General features: G+C 42.7%; 1 protein-coding gene across 1 annotated transcript in view; it reads left to right on the top strand.

Moving 5' to 3' along the window:
• The window catches only part of CAPN3 (calpain 3), a 32,995-nt gene that overhangs the window by 6,880 nt on the left and 7,054 nt on the right, over window positions 1–19,061 (top strand). The window contains exons 6-16 of the mRNA XM_032220293.1: window positions 2,615–2,746; window positions 3,313–3,396; window positions 3,746–3,831; window positions 4,877–4,954; window positions 5,129–5,289; window positions 8,713–8,882; window positions 9,954–9,965; window positions 11,697–11,905; window positions 12,977–13,013; window positions 13,957–14,070; window positions 18,874–18,945. Of these exons, the coding sequence (XP_032076184.1) occupies window positions 2,615–2,746; window positions 3,313–3,396; window positions 3,746–3,831; window positions 4,877–4,954; window positions 5,129–5,289; window positions 8,713–8,882; window positions 9,954–9,965; window positions 11,697–11,905; window positions 12,977–13,013; window positions 13,957–14,070; window positions 18,874–18,945 (1,155 nt within the window). The remainder of the gene's footprint in view (window positions 1–2,614; window positions 2,747–3,312; window positions 3,397–3,745; window positions 3,832–4,876; window positions 4,955–5,128; window positions 5,290–8,712; window positions 8,883–9,953; window positions 9,966–11,696; window positions 11,906–12,976; window positions 13,014–13,956; window positions 14,071–18,873; window positions 18,946–19,061) is intronic.

Here is a 19,061-nt window from a genome sequence, read left to right as displayed (position 1 = left end):
ATGCACAACATTCACAATTGAGGCGGGGCTGGATATTTCAACAGCCCCCAACCTGTCGGAACAGCCAGGACTTGGTAGCTTTACGGAAGGCCGGGAGGGTAGTAAGGGTCCAGATCTCCATGGGGAGCTCATTCCAGAGGGCCGACGCAGCAACAGAGAAGGCTCTCCCCCGGGGGGTTGCCAGCCAACATTGGCTGGCCGATGGAACCCGGAGAAGTCCAAGCCTGTGAGATCGAATCGGTCTTTGGGAGGTAATTGGCAGGAGGCGGTCTCTCAGGTACCCAGGTCCGATGCCATGCAGGGCTTTATAAGTAACGACTAGCACCTTGAAGCGTGTCCGGAGACCAATGGGTAGGTGTAATGTGGGTATACCTGGGTGCACCCACAATCGCTCGTGCGGCTGCATTCTGGACTAGCTGAAGTCTTCAAACACTTTTCAAGGGCAGCCCCATGTAGAGCGCATTACAGTAATCCAGTCTTGAGGTGACGAGGGCGTGAGTGACTATCTGAAGTGCCTCCCGGTCCAGGTAGGGTCGCAATTGGTGCACCAGGCGAACCTGGGCAAAGACCACCCTGGTCACAGCTGACAAATGGTGATCTAAAGTCAGCTGTGGGTCCAGGAGGACTCCCAAAGTGCGAACCCTCTCTGAGGGGCGTATAATTTCACCCCCCAGCCTGAGAGATGGAATAGTTTGCCAATCTTTGGGAGGGAACATCAATAGCCATTCAGTCTTGTCGGGATTGAGCGCAAGCTTGTTCGTTCCCATCCAGACCCTAACAGCCTCCAGGCACTGGCACATCACTTCTACCGCTTCGCTGAGTTGGCATGGGGCGGACAGATACAATTGTGTATCATCTGCGTATTGATGGTAGTTAATCCCGTGCCGCCGTATGATCTCACCCAGCGGCTTCATGTAGATGTTAAATAGGAGGGGGGACAGGACCGAGCCCTGCGGCACCCCATAATTTAGGGGCCTAGGGGTCGACCTCTGCCCCCCCACCAACACCGACTGCGACCTGTCCGAGAGGTAGGAGGAGAACCACCGAAGAACGGTGCCTCCCACTCCCACCTCCCGCAACCGTCGCAGAAGGATACCATGGTCGATGGTATCGAAGGCCGCTGAGAGGTCAAGGAACACCAGGATAGAGGACTGACCCCTATCCCTGGCTCATCGATCAGTGCGACCAAAGCAGTTTCCGTGCTGTAACCAGACTGAAAGGGATCCAGATAATCGGTTTCATCCAAGGACCGTCGGAGTTGAGAGGCCACCACTTTCTCAACAAAGGGAAGGTTGGAGACTGGACGATAGTTGCTCAAGATGGCTGGGTCCAAAGACGGTTTCTTCAGGAGGGGTCTCACCACCGTATCCTTTAGGAGGAGTGGGAAGGATCCCTCCTGGAGAGAGGTATTAATTATCATTTGGATCCAGCCATGTGTCACCTCCCTGCTGGTCGAAACCATCCAGGAGGGGCACGGGTCCAGTATACAAGTGGAAGCACTCACCGCTCCCATGGCCTTGTCCACTTCCTCAGGCGCAACAAGTTGAAACTCAGTCCATAAACTCCGCTCAAGACCTTCCCCCATTACCTTGGCTGGTACCGTGCAATTGGAGTCCAGGTCTGTCCGAATCCGAGTGACTTTATCCGTTAAATACTGAACAAATTCCTCAGCTCTACCTTGTAAAGGTTCATCCGCATCCCTCCCTTTCAGGAGGGAGCGGGTTATCCTAAACAAGGCAGCTGGGCGTGATTCAGCGGATGCAATAAGAGCGGCAAAATGCAAACATTTCGCCACCCGTATTGCCACGAGATTCTCACCAGCATTCCCAGTTATCACCCCATGCTTCCTTCAAGACTTTCCATAGGATGTCAGCTTTTCCTCCTATAGAAATCTAAAATGGAGTAGTACTGGGATTTAAGAAGACAGTTTTTTTTCGGGGCCAGATGAAAAAGAAAAGATTTATGATTAAATTGGAACTTCATTAAAGATGTAAACAAACATCTCCATCTATTCTGATGGGGTGTTTGTGCCTTCTATTAGGTGGATTTCAGATATGTGCCTTATTTGATCTTATAGTGCAGTGATGGCTAACTTTTTCCGGACCAAGTGCCCAAAGTGCGGCATAAACATGCCCCTAAACCCCCAAAATGCAATGTTTGTGTGCCCCCTGCACATGCCCTGCCCCCGTGCATGCTCAGGAGAGACCCAAAGACCAGCTGGCCAGCAGGAGGTGTGCATGCATGTGCAGCAGAGCTGAACTGAGGCAACAGCTCACATGCCCACAGAGAGGGCGCTGCATGTCACCTGTGGCACACGTGTCATAGGTTCACCATCACAAGTATAGTGCCATTGCATTTATTTAAATACTCTACATAAATATCCAGCAACACGTTAAAAACAATACTCATAAAATATATATTCTGAATATTCTGCTTAAATGTTCAACAACATATAAAAATTAAACTAAAGAGATTTCATGTTGTTAGGCATTGTTGATAAAGGTACACTTTATTCAATAATAATATTATTCAGTTATTATTCAGCATTTTGCTATATCACTGCCTTATTTTTCATAATATTTTCCTACTTTTCCTTTCTGTTTTTCTATGCTAGGACAGTTCAGGATTTATTTATGGAAGTGCCCCTACAACTGATATTGGACAATTCATTGCCCAAAAGTTGCAGAAGATGAATTTTGAATTTTGGAATGAGTCAACTGAAGAAACAGAAGACAGAACAACCCGGGTATGCATTACTCAAATTTATTGCCAGTAAGAACCATGTGGTTTTTAATGCCATCGTTTCCAAATGCATCTCCTGAAAGATTTGCATTAGGTTCAAGTTGTAGCGCTGGAATTTTAGAATATTATGATTAATGAAGTTGGAATTATCTACTCAATAATAATTAGCAGACAACCACTTGGTTTTTAAATTATACTCTATTGGGGCATTTTTCTGTTGTTTCCCCAGTGAAACTAGAGTGCACATACATTATCAAGTACTATATAAAGTCCAATGGCATTCAAGAGGTGGGTTCAGAAATTGTCCTCTTGAACTTACATAATGACATAATAATTCCCCATTTGATTCCTCCTGTCAACTGTGATGGTTAGTCTCCAACAGTAACAAAGCATTGGACATGAAAATGCTTCTCCTTCCACTTCTACAGCTCTTGATTCTATGATAAATAGTTTTGTAGGTGATAATTAAACCCAGAATTAGATGTTGTGAGCACATCTGACCAAGAAGTAAACTGTTGGCCTTATATAGGTCCTCTAATGATCCTGACAATCTTTTTCTGCTTTTAACAGACCATCATTCCAATGTTGTATGAAAGGCGCATGACTAATGGACTGGTCACAGGCCATGCATATTCAGTCACAGGTGTAGAAGACGTGAGTATGGAATTCTATTTCTTAATCAACAAGCCTGACATCGATTAACAAATTTTTGTCTTCCTATACAAGATTTTGTACCAAGCAATTTCATTATTTTAAAAAAAGGAATTGATGCTTATCACTATTGGTGGAACATAAATAACCTTGGGAGAAATAAGGAAATTTCACTAATATCCACATTTGGTTTGGTTGTGATATCTATTACCTCCAGGTTGATTTGGCTGATTTAGCTGACTGACCAGATGTTTTCCCCTGCATGCCACAGGTCAGAATCTGTAAGGAGTTATATACTATGATATTTCAGGATATTTCTAATTATGCGTTTCTTCCCTTTCCTATAATCAAGGTAACACTTAAAGGGGAGAAGATAAAACTGGTGCGGCTCAGAAATCCCTGGGGACAAGTAGAATGGAATGGAGCTTGGAGTGATAGGTAAATAAAAACTAATCTTCTTGGAAGCCATTGAATAACAGAAGTTAATTTCACTTTATAAACTTGTATTCCTTAGTTTGCTCAGAAACATTAGCAACTTGCTCCTGGTTTGATGTAAAGTCAGAAATTAAATGTTTTTTTCCTTTGTCCACCTTATTTTTTTAAGACTGTTCTTTAACAAAGCTTGACAATTATTTTAAATATGATAAGGATGGCAGGATCAAGTATATACATTTTGCAAATTCTTAATTCAGTCATTCAATAATATATATGTATATTTAAATAAAGCAGAATAGTATGTTGTCTGTTTGTGTGTATACACATATTTACCCCTTCAATATTTTTCTTATCTAAGAGAGCATACTTTCTGATATACAGTAGATTCCATGGGAAGCATAATTTTTGAGTAGTCAACTGAGGTTTGTGTAAGTAAACTTCATTAACAGAAATTTCACCCCTAAGTATTTGGGTTGCAGAATGAAAACTGAAACCAGTTTTTACAGTTCAAGTGATTATTTATTGATGCATACATAGAGAGATACAATTTAGTCAGAATGACTCCACGCAATTCTGAGCATCTTAAAGCTTTAAGTCTAAGACCTACACACACACACACACACAGAGAGAGAGAGAGAGAGAGAGAGAGAGAGAGAGAGAGAGAGAGAGAGAGAGAGAGAGAGAGAGAGACTCAGACAAAAAAAAAGGGGGGGGGAATCACAAGTGGCCTGAAAACAAACATGGAAGCTAGGAGCTTTTTTTCCAGAGAAAAATCCCAGAGAAGCTAAAAGAATTGAGACTATTAAGTTTAAAAGGATGATAATTTGAAATATTTTAGTCAGTGGTATAATTGTAGGTAAGGAAAAACAATTTGAATTTGCAGTTAATGAAATAGAAAAGAAGCAGTTTAACTAAATTCAGTATTTACTAAATGAATAAAAGATAAACTTTGTTCATAGATTATGAACTGAAAAACCTCTTTCTGCTTTATGATTGAAGAAGTAATTCCATTTTTATCAGCTGAAAAAGGTTCTTCCTTTTCTTGCAGCTCAGATGAATGGAATGACATTGATAATGCCGAGAAGGTCCGCTTGCAACATAAAATTGCAGAGGATGGCGAGTTTTGGTAAATACTCAAGTTTCTTTGTCTTTTAAAAAAAAAGATGCATTTCTTTCTGAAGAATCCTTTCATTTTTGCTTTTGACATCCTAACCTGAGTGCACAAGCAGCAATCATATGAAGGGCACCATGTTGTTGCTATCTTGTGACATTGGTAGTGTCCTTGTTTCCCACTCTGCAGGATATCATTCCAAGATTTTCTGAGATATTTCACAAAGTTGGAGATTTGTAATCTCACCCCCGATACCCTTGAGGCTGATAAGCTTTACACATGGACAGTTTCCGTCACAGAAGGACAATGGGTGCGAGGAAGCACTGCAGGTGGCTGTCGTAACTATCCAGGTAAATAAGGTGTTAGGAATACTTTGGTTAATTCAATTGTTTGAATTGAATGGAGAATACAAGCAGGTTTTGCTGTGAATAATTATTTCTATACAAATCTTTTGAAAAAGCTGAATAGTGGTAGTCATTGCAGAACAGTTTTTTTAACAGATTAACAGAGTTGGAAGGGAGCGTGTAAGTCATCTAGTCCAACCCCCAGCCCAAGCAGGAGACCCGACACTATTTCTGACAGATGGCAGTCCAGTCTCTTCTTGAAAGCTTCCAGTGATGAAGCTCTCACAACTTTTGAAGGCAAGCAGTTCCATGGATTGTTTGTTCTCACTGTCAGGACATTTCTCCTTAGTTCTAGATTGAATCTCTCCTTGTTCAGTTTCCCTCCATTATTCCTTGACTGGTCTTTGGGTGCTTTGGAAAATAGCTTGACCCCTTTCTCTCTGTGGCAGCCCCTCAAATATTGGAAGACTGCTATCTTCTGCCATCACTCAAATACAAAAGAGAATGTGTAACATGCAGTGAGAATAATCTTGGGACACAGAAGGAAGAACCAGCAGCCTAGACAACTGTCTGATAAATCTAAGTCTAAAGGAGGGAGGGCAGAAAACAACTCAGAAGGGTCCCTTCTAATTCTCTTCTCTCTAAACACAAGGAAGAGGAGGGGGAAGTACTTTTGAAAGTACTTTTTTCTGGACTCCTTTGAAGCACTGACAGAATGCCTCTTCTAAAATGGTGCCTTCCTCTTGCAATATTTTTGAAACCAAAGAAAGGATTCCTTTCCAGATGTTTCTGCTGTGACAGATTTGGAGCGCAGTGCTTTGAATAGTGGGTAGGAAATCCATGTTGTGTTCATGGGTGGCTATACAGGTATAATCCAGTGCTCCTCAGCCTCAGCAACTTTATGAAGTGTGGACTTAAGCTGCCAGAATTCCCTAGCCAGCAGCCATCTTAAAGTTGCTGAGGCCGAAAAGCACTGGTATAATCAATCAACATGATGAAGGGGGCAAATAGATGAAAAGGGCATTTCTTTAATTGGTCACATTGTCATGGTGTAGCCAGACCTCATGCAGAAAAGCCTCCCTTAGATTAATAATTAATTAGGTTAATTATTGTACTGTGATAAGGAAGATGTAGAAGAAGAAATGGGAAAACATACAAATACAGTTACGTACATTCAACTGAAAAAGACCATACTTTAGTCACTCGTTTTTCTAAAGAGGTTGTCTAGGTCAAGCTTTGGGCAAACCATTAGTATTAGGTCCTCCTAAATACTGTAGGGTTCTACCTATTCTAAATTTGCTCCTAAAATGTTATTGGAGATAGGCATTTTTAAATGTATAATTTTTATACATTTCTATATGGAATAGAATAGAATAGAATAGAATAGAATAGAACAGAACAGAATAGAATAGAATAACAGAGTTGGAAGGGACCTTGGAGGTCTTCTAGTCCAACCCCCTGCTTAGGCAGGAACCCTAACCCTATATCATTTCATACAAATGGTTATCCAATCTCTTCTTTAAAACATCCAGTTTTGGAGCATTTACAACATCTGGAGGCAAGTTGTTCCACTGGTTAATTGTTCTAACTGTCAGGAAATTCCTCCTTAGTGCTAGGTTGCTTCTCTCCTTGATTAATTTCCACCCATTGCTTCTTGTCCTGAACTCAGGTGCGTTGGAAAATAACATGACTCCCTTTTCTTTGTGGCAGCCCCTGAAATATCAGAACACTGTTATCATGTCATCCCTAGTTCTACTTTTCATCAAACTACATATACCCAATTCCAGCAACTGTTCTTTATATGTTTTAGCCTCCAGTCCCCTAATCATCTTTGTTGCTCTTCTCTGCACTCTTTCTAGAATCTCCACATCTTTTTTACATCATGGCAACCAAAACTGAATGCAGTATTCCAAGTGTGGCCTTGAAATTTAGATTATTTTAAATCTAAAATATATTTAATTGATAGCAATTAATTAAAAACAGGAGTAGGATTGAAAAATGTTAGCACCCAGTTCTCTGTGCTATTGTTGGGTGGGCGTGGCATGGTGGGCATGGATTACTCAGCCTTTGCACCATGGTGAGGGGGGAGGGCGTTTTCACCCTCCCCAAGCTCTGGAGACTTTTCTCGAGTCCCCAGGAGGGTGAAAATGGCCTCCCCCATGCTCCAGAGGTCAGAAACAATCCCGTTTTCGGACTTCTTCTGGTAGGCCTGTTTTTCACCCTCCCCAGGCTCTGGAGGCTTTCTCCGAGCCTCCAAGAGGGTGAAAATGACCTATCCTGGGCTTCGGAGGCCTCCACAAAAATGGGCCTCCTGGAAGTCCAGAAATGGGCCTATTTCTGGCCTTTGGGGGGCCTCTGGAGCCTGGGGGAGGTAATTTTCACCTTTCTGGAGGCTCGAGGAAAGCCTCCAGAGCCTGGGGATGGTGAAAAACAAGCTTTCCAGAAGTACTGGAAGTCCAACCATGGGGGGGGGGTGTTTTCACCCTCCCCAAGCTCTGTAGACTTTTCTTGAGTCCCCAGGAAGGTGAAAATTGCCTTCCCCAGGCTCCAGAAGTCAGAAAAAATCCCATTTTTGGACTTCCAGTACTTCTGGTAAGCTTGTTTTCTGCCCTCCCCAGACTCTGGAGACTTTCCTCGAGTCTCCAGGAGGGCAAAAATGGCCTCCCCTGGGCTCCAGAGGCCCTCCAAAGGCCAGAAACAGGCCCATTTCTGGACTTCCGGCAGGCCCATTTTTTGTCCTCCCAGAGCCCTGCACTTATCTGGTATGATGAACAGGCTGTGTCCTGGAAGGGGTGGGGTTGGGTGGGCCGGACCAGCCGGTCCTTGCAACAACCGGTTCAGCGAACCGGATGCAAAATTAACATCCGCTTCACCAAACTGGTGCAAACTGGCTGAATCTCATCCCTGATTCAAAACAGCTTTAGTCAAACAGACTTATAGAGTTCTTTTTTTTTTTCCTTGTAAATGTGTTTTTATTTTCCATTTTCATTTCGTACAGTCACATATATACTGTGCATAACCGGGGCCATATAACAATAAACAATAAACACAGCCATTCCTCTTGTAAACAATACCCCCAAAAATAGAAACCCAATGTACCTCTTCGACCCTCCATACACCCTTTCTTTCGCCCCCCTCCAACTTTCCATCTTCCCTCAGACTTATAGAGTTCTTTAGAGCAGTAGTTCGCATTCTTGGTAACTCAAGGCTGACTGAGGAATTCTGGGAGTTGAAGTCCATAAATCTGAAAGTTGTCAAGGTGGAGAAACTCTGCCTTAAGTATTTCAACAGGTCTTCTTGAACCTAACCCTTCAGGCTGTTGAGATTTTCTTAAAGCATATCTAGTGGCACTGTGTCCATCTTACAGAATCTGTCAAAGCATTTTGTAGGAAACTAAAATGTAATTTAAATTGCGGACACCATTTGCAGACACTTTTTGGACCAATCCCCAATATCGTTTGAAACTCCTGGAAGAAGACGATGATCCAGAAGATAGTGAGGTGATATGCAGCTTCCTGGTGGCACTGATGCAGAAAAACAGGAGAAAAGAGCGCAAACTAGGAGCCAATCTCCTCACAATTGGTTTTGCCATCTACGAGGTACGTTAGTCATCAGGCTACTGATTAATGACATCCTACTGCTTCATAATTGAGCTGGTCAAATTCGAGCTCAGTTATATAGAGAGTAGGCCAACTAATTGTACAGGAAAGTCCTTGACTTGCAACTACAGTTGGGACCAGAACCTCTGTCACTAAGCGATATAGTCATTAAATAAGCCAGCATCCAATTTGACAATATTTTCAACTATGATCTTAAGCAAACACATGTTTAACAAATCTGGCTTTTCCCATTGACTTTGCTTATTAGACGGCAGCTGAGAAGGTCTCAAATGGAGATCATATGATCCTGTGACCACAGAAATGTTGAGCTCAACTGGGATAGTAAGTTGAGGACTACCTGTATAGCTATAGTTATATAGATGGAATAAGCTGCATTTCCCCCCATTATTTCTGAGTATTTTTTGAAAGAGGCATAATGCTGAACATCATTAGAAATGTTGGTACTGGAATCCTGGGTCAGTAGCCAAGCATCTGAATTTTGATCCCATTACCATGGGGATGCTGGAATGGGTCGTAAGTGTGAAAAATTGTCATAAGTCACTTTTTTAGTGTCGTCGTAACTTCAAACAGTCACTAAACAAACTGTTGTTAGTCAAGGATTACCTGTATATAACCTGGCTTACGGTTTCTTAAAAGTTGATGGAGCTACAACCATTACTACAAGGTGTAACGAGGGGTGAAATGCTACTGGTTCAGGGGAACCAGTATTTTTGACTATCAGCTGTGATGGACGATTTATATTAGCTAGAATCGTTGGATTTCCTGTTTTCTAGCTAATTTAAATTGTGTGCCACAGCTGATCGTCAGAAATCAAAGGTTCTGCACATGCACGGAGGTGGCGCATGCGAGTGAAGCATGCACTCACATCACCCAAACTGATAGCAAAGGTAGGTTGATTTCACCCCTGGTGTAACTACAATATTTAATAAGTGTTGGAAAGATCCTAAGGTGAACATACATTTGTCAACATTCTGAACATAAATTTTGAATCATACTGTATGACATTTCCCCTCCTTTCCTAATTGTATTTCTACCTTGCTTGCTTCTCAGGTGCCAAAAGAGGTAAGAGCAGACTGAAAAACCTGTTGATTGCTTGGGTAACATTTTGAATACAACTCATTTTCCACTTCACTCTTCAGAAGTTTCCAGGTTAGATTTCTTCTTGACCATTAGGTGAAAATCTGTCTCAAAAGAATGTGCATTAGTATCCCACATTAAGTATTCATGTACTTACTCAAATAATTCACATCTCACAGAGCATTTGAAAAGTGTAATAGAAATAGAACACATATATAGAAAGTAAAATAATATTGATCATTTTAATGTATAACTTTTACATCTGTTAAAGTGCTACAGGCATACCCAACCTACCACACAACTTCTTTACAATTTATGACATTATTTTAGATAATCATATATGATTTGAACTGGTATCTTAGGGTAATTCTCCTACCCAACCGAAAGCCCTAAGCCACATCAGGTTCAGTTAGTTCTTGGAAGGCAGATATCAGGCAGATATCAAGGAGTCCAGAGACTCCAAGAACTCTTTTAAAAAGGCCATAGAAAACATGTTCTGTTGACAATTTTTTCTGTTGATAATTTTTAGGAGTTGAACAGAAATTGAACTTGGGCAGTTCATGGTTTTGTGAAGCAAAATAGAATAGCCAACACCCCAGATGATAGGTTCCAGATCCAGATGGATCTCAACAGACTTGAACAATGGGCCCTATCTAACAAAATGAATTTCAACATAGAGAAAAGTAAAGTTTTACAATTAGGCAAGAAAAAACAAAATTACACATACAGATTAGGTGAAACCTGACTTAAAAGCAGTAACTATGACAGGAATCTTGGAGTGAACAATTATTTAAATATAAGCCAGCAGTATGCAGCGGGCACCAAAAAAGCCAATGCAGTCCTAAATTGTATTAACAGAGAGATTGAATCAAGATCATGTGAGGTACTAATACCATTCTATAAAGACTTAGTAAAACCACACCTAGAATACTGCATCCACTTACGGTCACCACACTATAAAAATGATGTTGAGATTCTAGAAAAAGTGCAGAGAAGAGCAACTGAAATAATTGGGGGCTGGAAGCTAAAACGTATTAAAAATGATTGCAAGAACTGGGTATGGCTAATCTAGGGAGGAGAAGGACCAGGGATGACATGATAGCAGTGTTCCAATATCTGAGAGACTGTCACAGAGAGGAGAGGGTCAATCTATGACCATGGGGCTGCTGCAGTGGTGGGTTCTGAATCCCGTTCCAACCGGTACAGTTGGAACAGGCCTGGCGTCACCCACATGGACGTGTACACGCACGTAACGCGCGCTTGTGTCATACTTGCACGCGATGCTTCCGTAAGCCTCCATGACGAGCCAGCTCCTTGGCGGAGCGTTGCGCAGTTGCCATATGCGCATGCGCGGAAGTGTCAAAGGCTTAAAGGACAGGTAAGGAGTTCAGGCGGGCGGGCCCTCCAGAGCACCGTACCAGAACAGTACCCAGTGCTCCGGGCAGGCTCTGGTATACCCATACCGGGGCGTACTGCCTGCAACCCACCACTGAGCTGCTGTGACAGTTGGAAGTGCAAGGACCATTTGTAAGACACTTTCTTCAGTTTTGTAACTTTGAACAATTGCTGAATGAATGGTTGTAAGTTATAAGTCAAAGGCTACCTGTAATTGTCCCCCCGTTTTAATTTCAGTTTATTTTAAAGTATCAATATGAGGATGTCCTCTGTCTTGTGCATGTAGGCCATATGTATATTTCACCCAGTTCATATTTACAGATGCAGGGTGACAGGAAACATTTGCAGAAGGATTTTTTCCTTTACAATGCCTCCAAAGTAAAATGCAAGTCTTACATAAACATGCGAGAAATCACAGAACGCTTCCGGTTACCACCCAAGGAGTATGTCATCATTCCATCCACTTATGAACCCCACCAAGAAGGAGAATTTATCCTGAGAGTTTTCTCAGAAAAAAGAAGTCTTTCAGAGTAAGTAAAAGATTCCCATTTTGGATTTCAACACTTCCAAACCACATATATGCACACCCATATTGCTTTATGTTTATTTCAGTACCTTTTATACCAATCCTGTTCAATATTAAGTGAGAATGCAGAAGTCAGCAAGACAGCATCTTTGGGCCCACTTATTTCAATGACACCATTAGATGGGGATGCTGGACTTTCAAAATAAAAATAAAGATATCTGCAATATCTTAAAATGTCCAGAATCTCATCGGATGAAAAAACCTTGCAAGAATTGGCTTAGATTTGAGATTTGGAGCACATTTAAATTCATGTGGAGACAGGATGTGGTGGGGAAGCCATCTTGATTCTTCTTGAATTTTTAATTGCCTTCAACACCATTTCTCATGGTACAAGTAGTCCTCAACTTACAACAGTTCATTTAGTGACCATTTGAACTTACGACGTCACTGAAAAAAGTGATATATGACCATTTTTCACACTTATGACCTTTGTAGCATCCCCATGATCACGTGAGTAACGTTTGGAAACTTGACAACTGGTTCATATTTATGATGGTTGCAGGGTTATGTGATCATCTTTCGCAACATTCTGACAAGCAATGGGGAAACCAAATTCATTTAACAACCGTGTTACTAGTTTAACAACTGCAGTGATTCACTTGACAAATGTGGCAAGAAAAGTCATAAAATGGGGCAAAACTCCCTTAACAAATTTCTCACTTAGCAATATAAATTCTGGCCTCAACGTAAGTCAAGGACTACCTGTATTCCTTTGCACTGTCTACAGGATTTGAAAATGGGAAGCACAGAATTATGATATTTATTCATTTTTCTTTGTGGCCAGTTGTAGACAATGTTGCCAGGTGAGGAGAAGCTGAGCCCATAGCCCCTAATTTATGAGTCCCTCAGGATTTGATGTTCTCAGCTCTCCTGTTTATCATCCACATCAGTGTTGTGGTGATAATCTCTAAAAATTGCAATAGAAGCCACTTAATTTCATTTTTTCCAAACCAAACAGAGAACATAATACTTCAACCCTTGTTTCTTTTTTTCCATTTCTTCAATTTTCTTATAGGGAAGTTGAAAATAAGATTGAAGCAGGAAATATCTCGGTGAGTACATTCTATACGGTGTCTTATATTTGAATTGTTTCTTTTCAATATGAAGCTCCAGAAAAGTGGTATTGTTGTGGTTCTCTCGCTTCATTACATATTTATAGTCGGTGCAGAAACTTTTTGATATCACTTTGCACCACTTGAGTAGAATCATCCTCACTGCTACTATTTGGAATATTATTTATTTGTTTATTTGGTTCATTTCTATAGTGCTGGTATTTGTGCTTAGGAACAATTGTAATAAAGAATCAGATAGACTTTCTGAGTGCTTTAAAATTGATGCTGCAGCATTTATACTTCATCAAGCATTAACTAAAGACATAGCCAGTGGTGTTCATGAAAAGGGTTTTTAAAAACTCAATATGGCAACTGAGATGCAAATAAACAAATCTTCAATTGTGTGATCCCAACCCGCATCTTGGATTTTTTGACACACACACACTCAACACCCCTGTGCATGGCATAAGGCAGTGATTCTCAACCTGTGGTGCACAGAACCTTGGGGGCCACAATGTTGTCATAGAGGTCCATGAAGACTTGAAGAAATGTTATGATTTAATTCTTGAGTTAAGTCTTGCGAGGTCTGTGGCTATGGTTGATGGGCCACAAAAGGTATTTAAAGGGGGCCCAATGGTGAAGAAAAGATTGAGAGCCACTGGATAGAGTTTAGAGTGAGAAAAACCTGATTCTTGATCTTTCTTCACTCTCTGCAGATGACACTGTTTGTTTACTGTATGATATGACTGTGTGTGTGTGTGTGTGTGTGTGTGTGTGTGTGAGAGAGAGAGAGAGAGAGAGAGAGAGAGAGAGAGAGAGAGAGAGAGAGAGAGAGAGAGAGCAAAGGGAGAAGAATCTCCTTTGTGAAAATGCTATCCTGCTATCTTTCAATATATTACAAATTGATTAGTTCCTGCTTCTCTGCTTTCCCTCTTTCCGGTAGCCAATCATCTTTGTCTCAGACAGAGCAAACAAGATCAAAGATCTGAAAGGCGGTGAGGGGCCAAGAAAGGACAAGGGAAAAACAAGTCCAGATAAGCAAAAGAAGAACACAGAGGTTTTATATCTATCAGCATGAGGAACTTGCATGCACTCTAACCAATCAGCATGTTAAAGTGGTGTCAGCCTTGTGAGGTAGTCTAGATAGGAAGCATGCCCAGATGAACTGACTACCGGTATATTTTATTGTAAAGGTACATTAATAGAATCTTACAAAAGTGCATTTCTTCCTTGTCACTTTTACAGCCCAAGAAATCAGGGAGGGTACCTTCTAGATGTTGGCATGCCCATAATCCATCTGTGAACTAAGCTGTTTTTTTAATCTGACTATTCCCCTGGCTATAGTTCCTTGCACTGACTCCCAAGGTCATCCCAACATATTCTGATTGCTAAATCAACATGCCAAGCAACTCTTTCCGGATGTAATATTTACCTTCCTTAGAGAATTAGAATCATGTATTCTTTAATGGTGGCTCAGCGGTTAAAGATGCTGAGCTTGTCAACTGGAAAGTTGACAGCCAAGGTTTGAGTGCTGCAGAGTAAGCTCCTGTTACATGTCTCTGCATATAGTCTTGCTGGCCATATGACCATGGGAACACTGCCTCCCTTGGCTAAGAAATGGTGATGAGCACCTAGAGTAGAAGTAGGGGAAACCTTTTACTTTAACCTTTTTATTCTTTAATATTTATATTATTACCTAACATTAAACATTTACCCTCTATATTGAATCAGGGAGACATATCCAACAACTCCTATCGGAGTTACTGTCCAGAGTTGGTGCTGAAACTTTTTGATATCACTTTGCACCATTTGAATAGAATCATCCTCACTGTGTAGTAACTCACTAGCTATAAGGAGAGAGACGGAGACAGAAAGAAACACAGAGACAGACACAGAGAGAGAGAGAGAGAGAGCCAGACAGAGACAGAGACAGAGAACCAGAGACAGACAGAGACAGAGATAGATAGAGAAAGAGGCAGAGACAGAGAGACAATGTAAAAAAATTATTTTAGTTCATTCCATAGAGTTAGATCATTCGACCTCATGGCTGCCTTTCTCTTTATTACCTGGAATACCTTCTATTCTTATCCAATAAGCTTGTCTTCTTATGGATTGGCTGTACTGCTGTGGTAGAGATACCTTTGCCATGAGATGAGAAGAGGTTCTTTGTTCTTCTTCCCCGTTACAACTCCAACCAGTCCTACAGTATCAATGAGAGCCATGTGGCTAAATGTTTTGATACAAAGAATGGGAAGATAGCTTTACAAAATCTGTACTTGATGAGGGATGGAAAACCTAGTTCTTTTGAAGATATTTGCAGAAAGGTTAATAACCAGTGCCAATCTAGTTTCAAGTCAGACAAGCTCAATAATTTCTTTTTAGAAATTATCAGATTGCATAAGATCTGGAATCAGTGATAAATGTCAGCCATTTGCCAAGCATTTGAAATATGGGGTTGTGCGACATTTTACAATGACCAAAAATGCTTTATAAAGGATCTTTTTTTTAGGCCATTGTAGCTCCAAAAGGTTATTAAACCACTGGCTATCTGTTGAGGACTACCTGTATGACAATCTAGTGTCCTTTTAAAAGTGCTAATTGTTGTTTGAGCAAGATGGCTATTCCCTAATCAGTAAGAGCTCTAAACCCACCAGAGATCTTGCTCTCTTGCAACTATAGGGGGCAACTGTCACAGCCCTTATGGATGATTGTGGGCAATCTGAAGTCCTCTCTTGTCCAGAGAGGAATTACAAAGACCTGGTCTATTTGCTAGCTCCACTTTTCATAGAGCCTCTTCAATTTGCCATTTCTTCCCTGGAACTCTATCTCTGGCATATTCGAGTTGAGTTCCAGAAACCTCCCCACTATTGGGCTCATTTTTCTGTATGGGATCATTTCCTTATGATGCTGTAAAGCAAAGGAAAGCTGAAATAAAATCTAAGCATAGTCACTGTCATGTAATTTTTCACTTAGTTACCATGTCTCTTAACAAACCAGATGCCAGTCCTTTTCGAGGTTCGAGGTTCATTTTATTTATATGCCGCCCTATTCCCTGCGGGACTCAGGACGGCGCACAAACCCAAGGAGGGGGGAGGGAAAAACACAAAAACTACAAAAAGTATAAAGCATTTAAAACAACCAACATCCACACGATTCGAGAGGGGAAGGGAACTCATTGACCCCAGGCCTGCTGACACAGCCAGGTTTTAACGGCTTTTCGGAAGGCTTGGAGAGAGGTGAGGGTTCGAATCTCTGCAGGGAGCTCGTTCCAAAGGGCCGGAGCTGCCACAGAGAAGGCCCTTCCCCGGGTAGTGGCCAGATGACATTGGCTAGTAGACGGAACCCGGAGGAGGCCTAATCTGTGTGATCTAATGGGTCTTTGGGAGGTAATTGGCAGCAGGTGGTCTCTCAAGTACCCAGGTCCAATACCATGAAGGGCTTTATAAGTGACGACTAGCACCTTGAAACGTATCCGGAGACCAATCGGTAACCAGTGCAGCTCGCGGAGGATAGGTGTAACGTGGGTCTACTGAGGTGCACCCACAATCACTCGCGCAGCTGCATTCTGGACGAGCTGAAGTCTCCGAATGCTCTTCAAGAGCTGCCCCATGTAGAGCTAGAGTGTATTGCAGTAGTCCAGTCTTGAGGTCACGAGGGCATGAGTGACTGTTGCGAGTGCCTCCCGGTTCAGGTAGGGACGCAATTGGTGCACCAGGCGAACCTGGGCAAATGCCCCCCTGGTCACAGCCGACAATTGATGTTCTAAGGTCAGCTGTGGGTCCAAGAGGACTCCCAAATTGCGAACGCTGTCTGAGGGGCGTAAAATTTCACCCCCCAGCCTGAGTGATGGAGCACTAGCCAAATTGTTGGGAGGGAAACACAACAGCCACTCGGTCTTGTCTGGATGAGCACAAGCTTGTTAACCCCCATCCAGACCCTGACAGCCTCCAGGCACTGGCACATCACGTCAACCACTTCACTGAGTTGGCACGGGGCGGACAGATACAACTGGGTATCGTCCGCATACTGATGGTATTTTATCCCATGCCGCCGAATGATCTCACCCAACGGCTTCATGTAGATGTTAAACCAGAACCGGGAGGCTCTCACAACAGTCACTCGTGCCCTTGTGACCTCTAGGCTGGAATACTGCAATGTGCTCTACATGGGGTTGCCCTTGAAGAGTATTCGGCGACTTCAGCTGGTCCAGAATGCAGCCACGTGAGCGATCGTGGGTGCGCCTCGATTCACCCACGTAACACCTATCCTCCGCGAGCTGCACTGGCTGCCTGTTGATCTCCGGGTGCGCTTCAAGGTGCTAGTTGTCACCTACAAAGCCCTTCATGGTATTGGATCTGGGTACTTGAGAGACCGCCTACTGCCAATTACCTCCACTAGACCGATAAGATCCCATAGACTAGGCCTCCTCCGAATTCCATCTGCCAGCCAATGTCGTCTGGCAACTACCTGGAGGAGAGCCTTTTTGGTGGCTGCTCCGACCCTCTGGAACGAACTCCCCGTGGAGATTCGTACCCTCACCACCCTCCAGACCTTCTGCATAGCCCTTAAAACCTGGCTGTTCCGACAGGCCTGGGGCTAAAAGACTTGCAACCCCACTCGAGTGGTATGACTGTTGTGTTTTTTTAACGGTGTATGGTTTTCATGTTTGTAACTTGTCTGTTTCCCCCCCCCCCTTGAACTGTGAGCCACCCTGAGTCCCCTCAGGGAAAAGGGCGGCATACAAATAAAGTAAATTAAATTGAAATTGAATTGAATTAAACAGGAGGGGGGACAGGACCGAACCCTGTGGGACCCCATATTTCAGGGGCCTAGGGGTCAGCCTCTGCCCCCTGACCAACACCGACTGCGACCTGTCCGAGAGGTAGGAGGAGAACCACCGAAGAACGGTGCCTCCCACACCCACCTCTCGTAACCGTCGCAGAAGGATGCCATGGTCGATGGTACTGAAGGCCGCTGAGAGGTCAAGAAGCACTCTCCAGAGATCATCGGTCAGTGCAACCAAAGTGCGACTTTTCAGTCAGTGCGACTTTTGTGATCACTGTTGCGGCCCAGCAGGAGCCGTTGGAGCTGCCACCAGACTCCGATAGCGAGGGGCCCTATGAGTCGGCTTTGGAGGATGTGGAGGACCCTGGACAGGGTTCCGACTCCGAGCAGGGTGCAGAGAGACTGGTTGGCCACCAGGAGGCGCTTGAGCCTTGGACTAGTGGGGAGGAGCCAAGGGAGTTCTTCCTGGATGCCCAGCACCGGAGTGCTAATAGGCGTCAGAAACAGTTGTGCAGTTACAGGAGATAATTGCACTCAGCTGGTGGTAATTAGGCTCCTCTCAACACTATAAAAGGAATGCTTGTGCACACGCCCCTTTTGCAGGAGTCAATGCATTAACTAATGTTGGAGAACTGTGGTGTTAGCTTGGCAGGCTGGATTGCTACCAAGGCTTGTCTGTGCTGGATTGCTGCCAAGGCTTGTCTGTGCTGGTTTGCTGCCAAGGACCTGTCTGTCTGTTAATAAATTCCGTAAAGTATCTTTGGCTCGGCATGCTTTGGTGTGGGATGAGGGGGGTCAGAACAGATTACTAAACAAGGACTAGCTGTATTGTTCCTGTATTGTTCTTCACTAATAGAAATATTGAAAACAATTTAAAATTAATAATTCATGAACAAGTTAGCTCAGGAAGAAGCAACCCAAAAAGAGGGTGGAAAAATCTCTTCCTCGAAAGGAATCTGGACAGAAAAAAGTTCAACAATGAATTGCAATGAAGAATCTCATAAGCTTCTATTTCCAAAAGATGAGAGATTAATCTTTCTGTTCATTTCATCTTTTTCATTCCATGTCTTTACAGCCTGCAGAAAAAGATACAGATGCTGAAGAAGATAAGCAGTTCAAAAATATTTTCCGACAAATTGCTGGGGACGTAAGTATATAGCCGTTTCTTAAAGCAGGCTAATATTGGCAGCTGGAAAATAAATAAAATAAATTATACAATGCCTGTAGCTGAGCAAAACTAAACCCAAAATATTTCAAAGATTT

The sequence above is a fragment of the Thamnophis elegans genome, chromosome 1 (assembly GCF_009769535.1).
Source record: "Thamnophis elegans isolate rThaEle1 chromosome 1, rThaEle1.pri, whole genome shotgun sequence".
Taxonomy (NCBI): Eukaryota; Metazoa; Chordata; class Lepidosauria; order Squamata; family Colubridae; genus Thamnophis; species Thamnophis elegans.
This window is presented reverse-complemented; position numbering and strand designations above follow the sequence as displayed.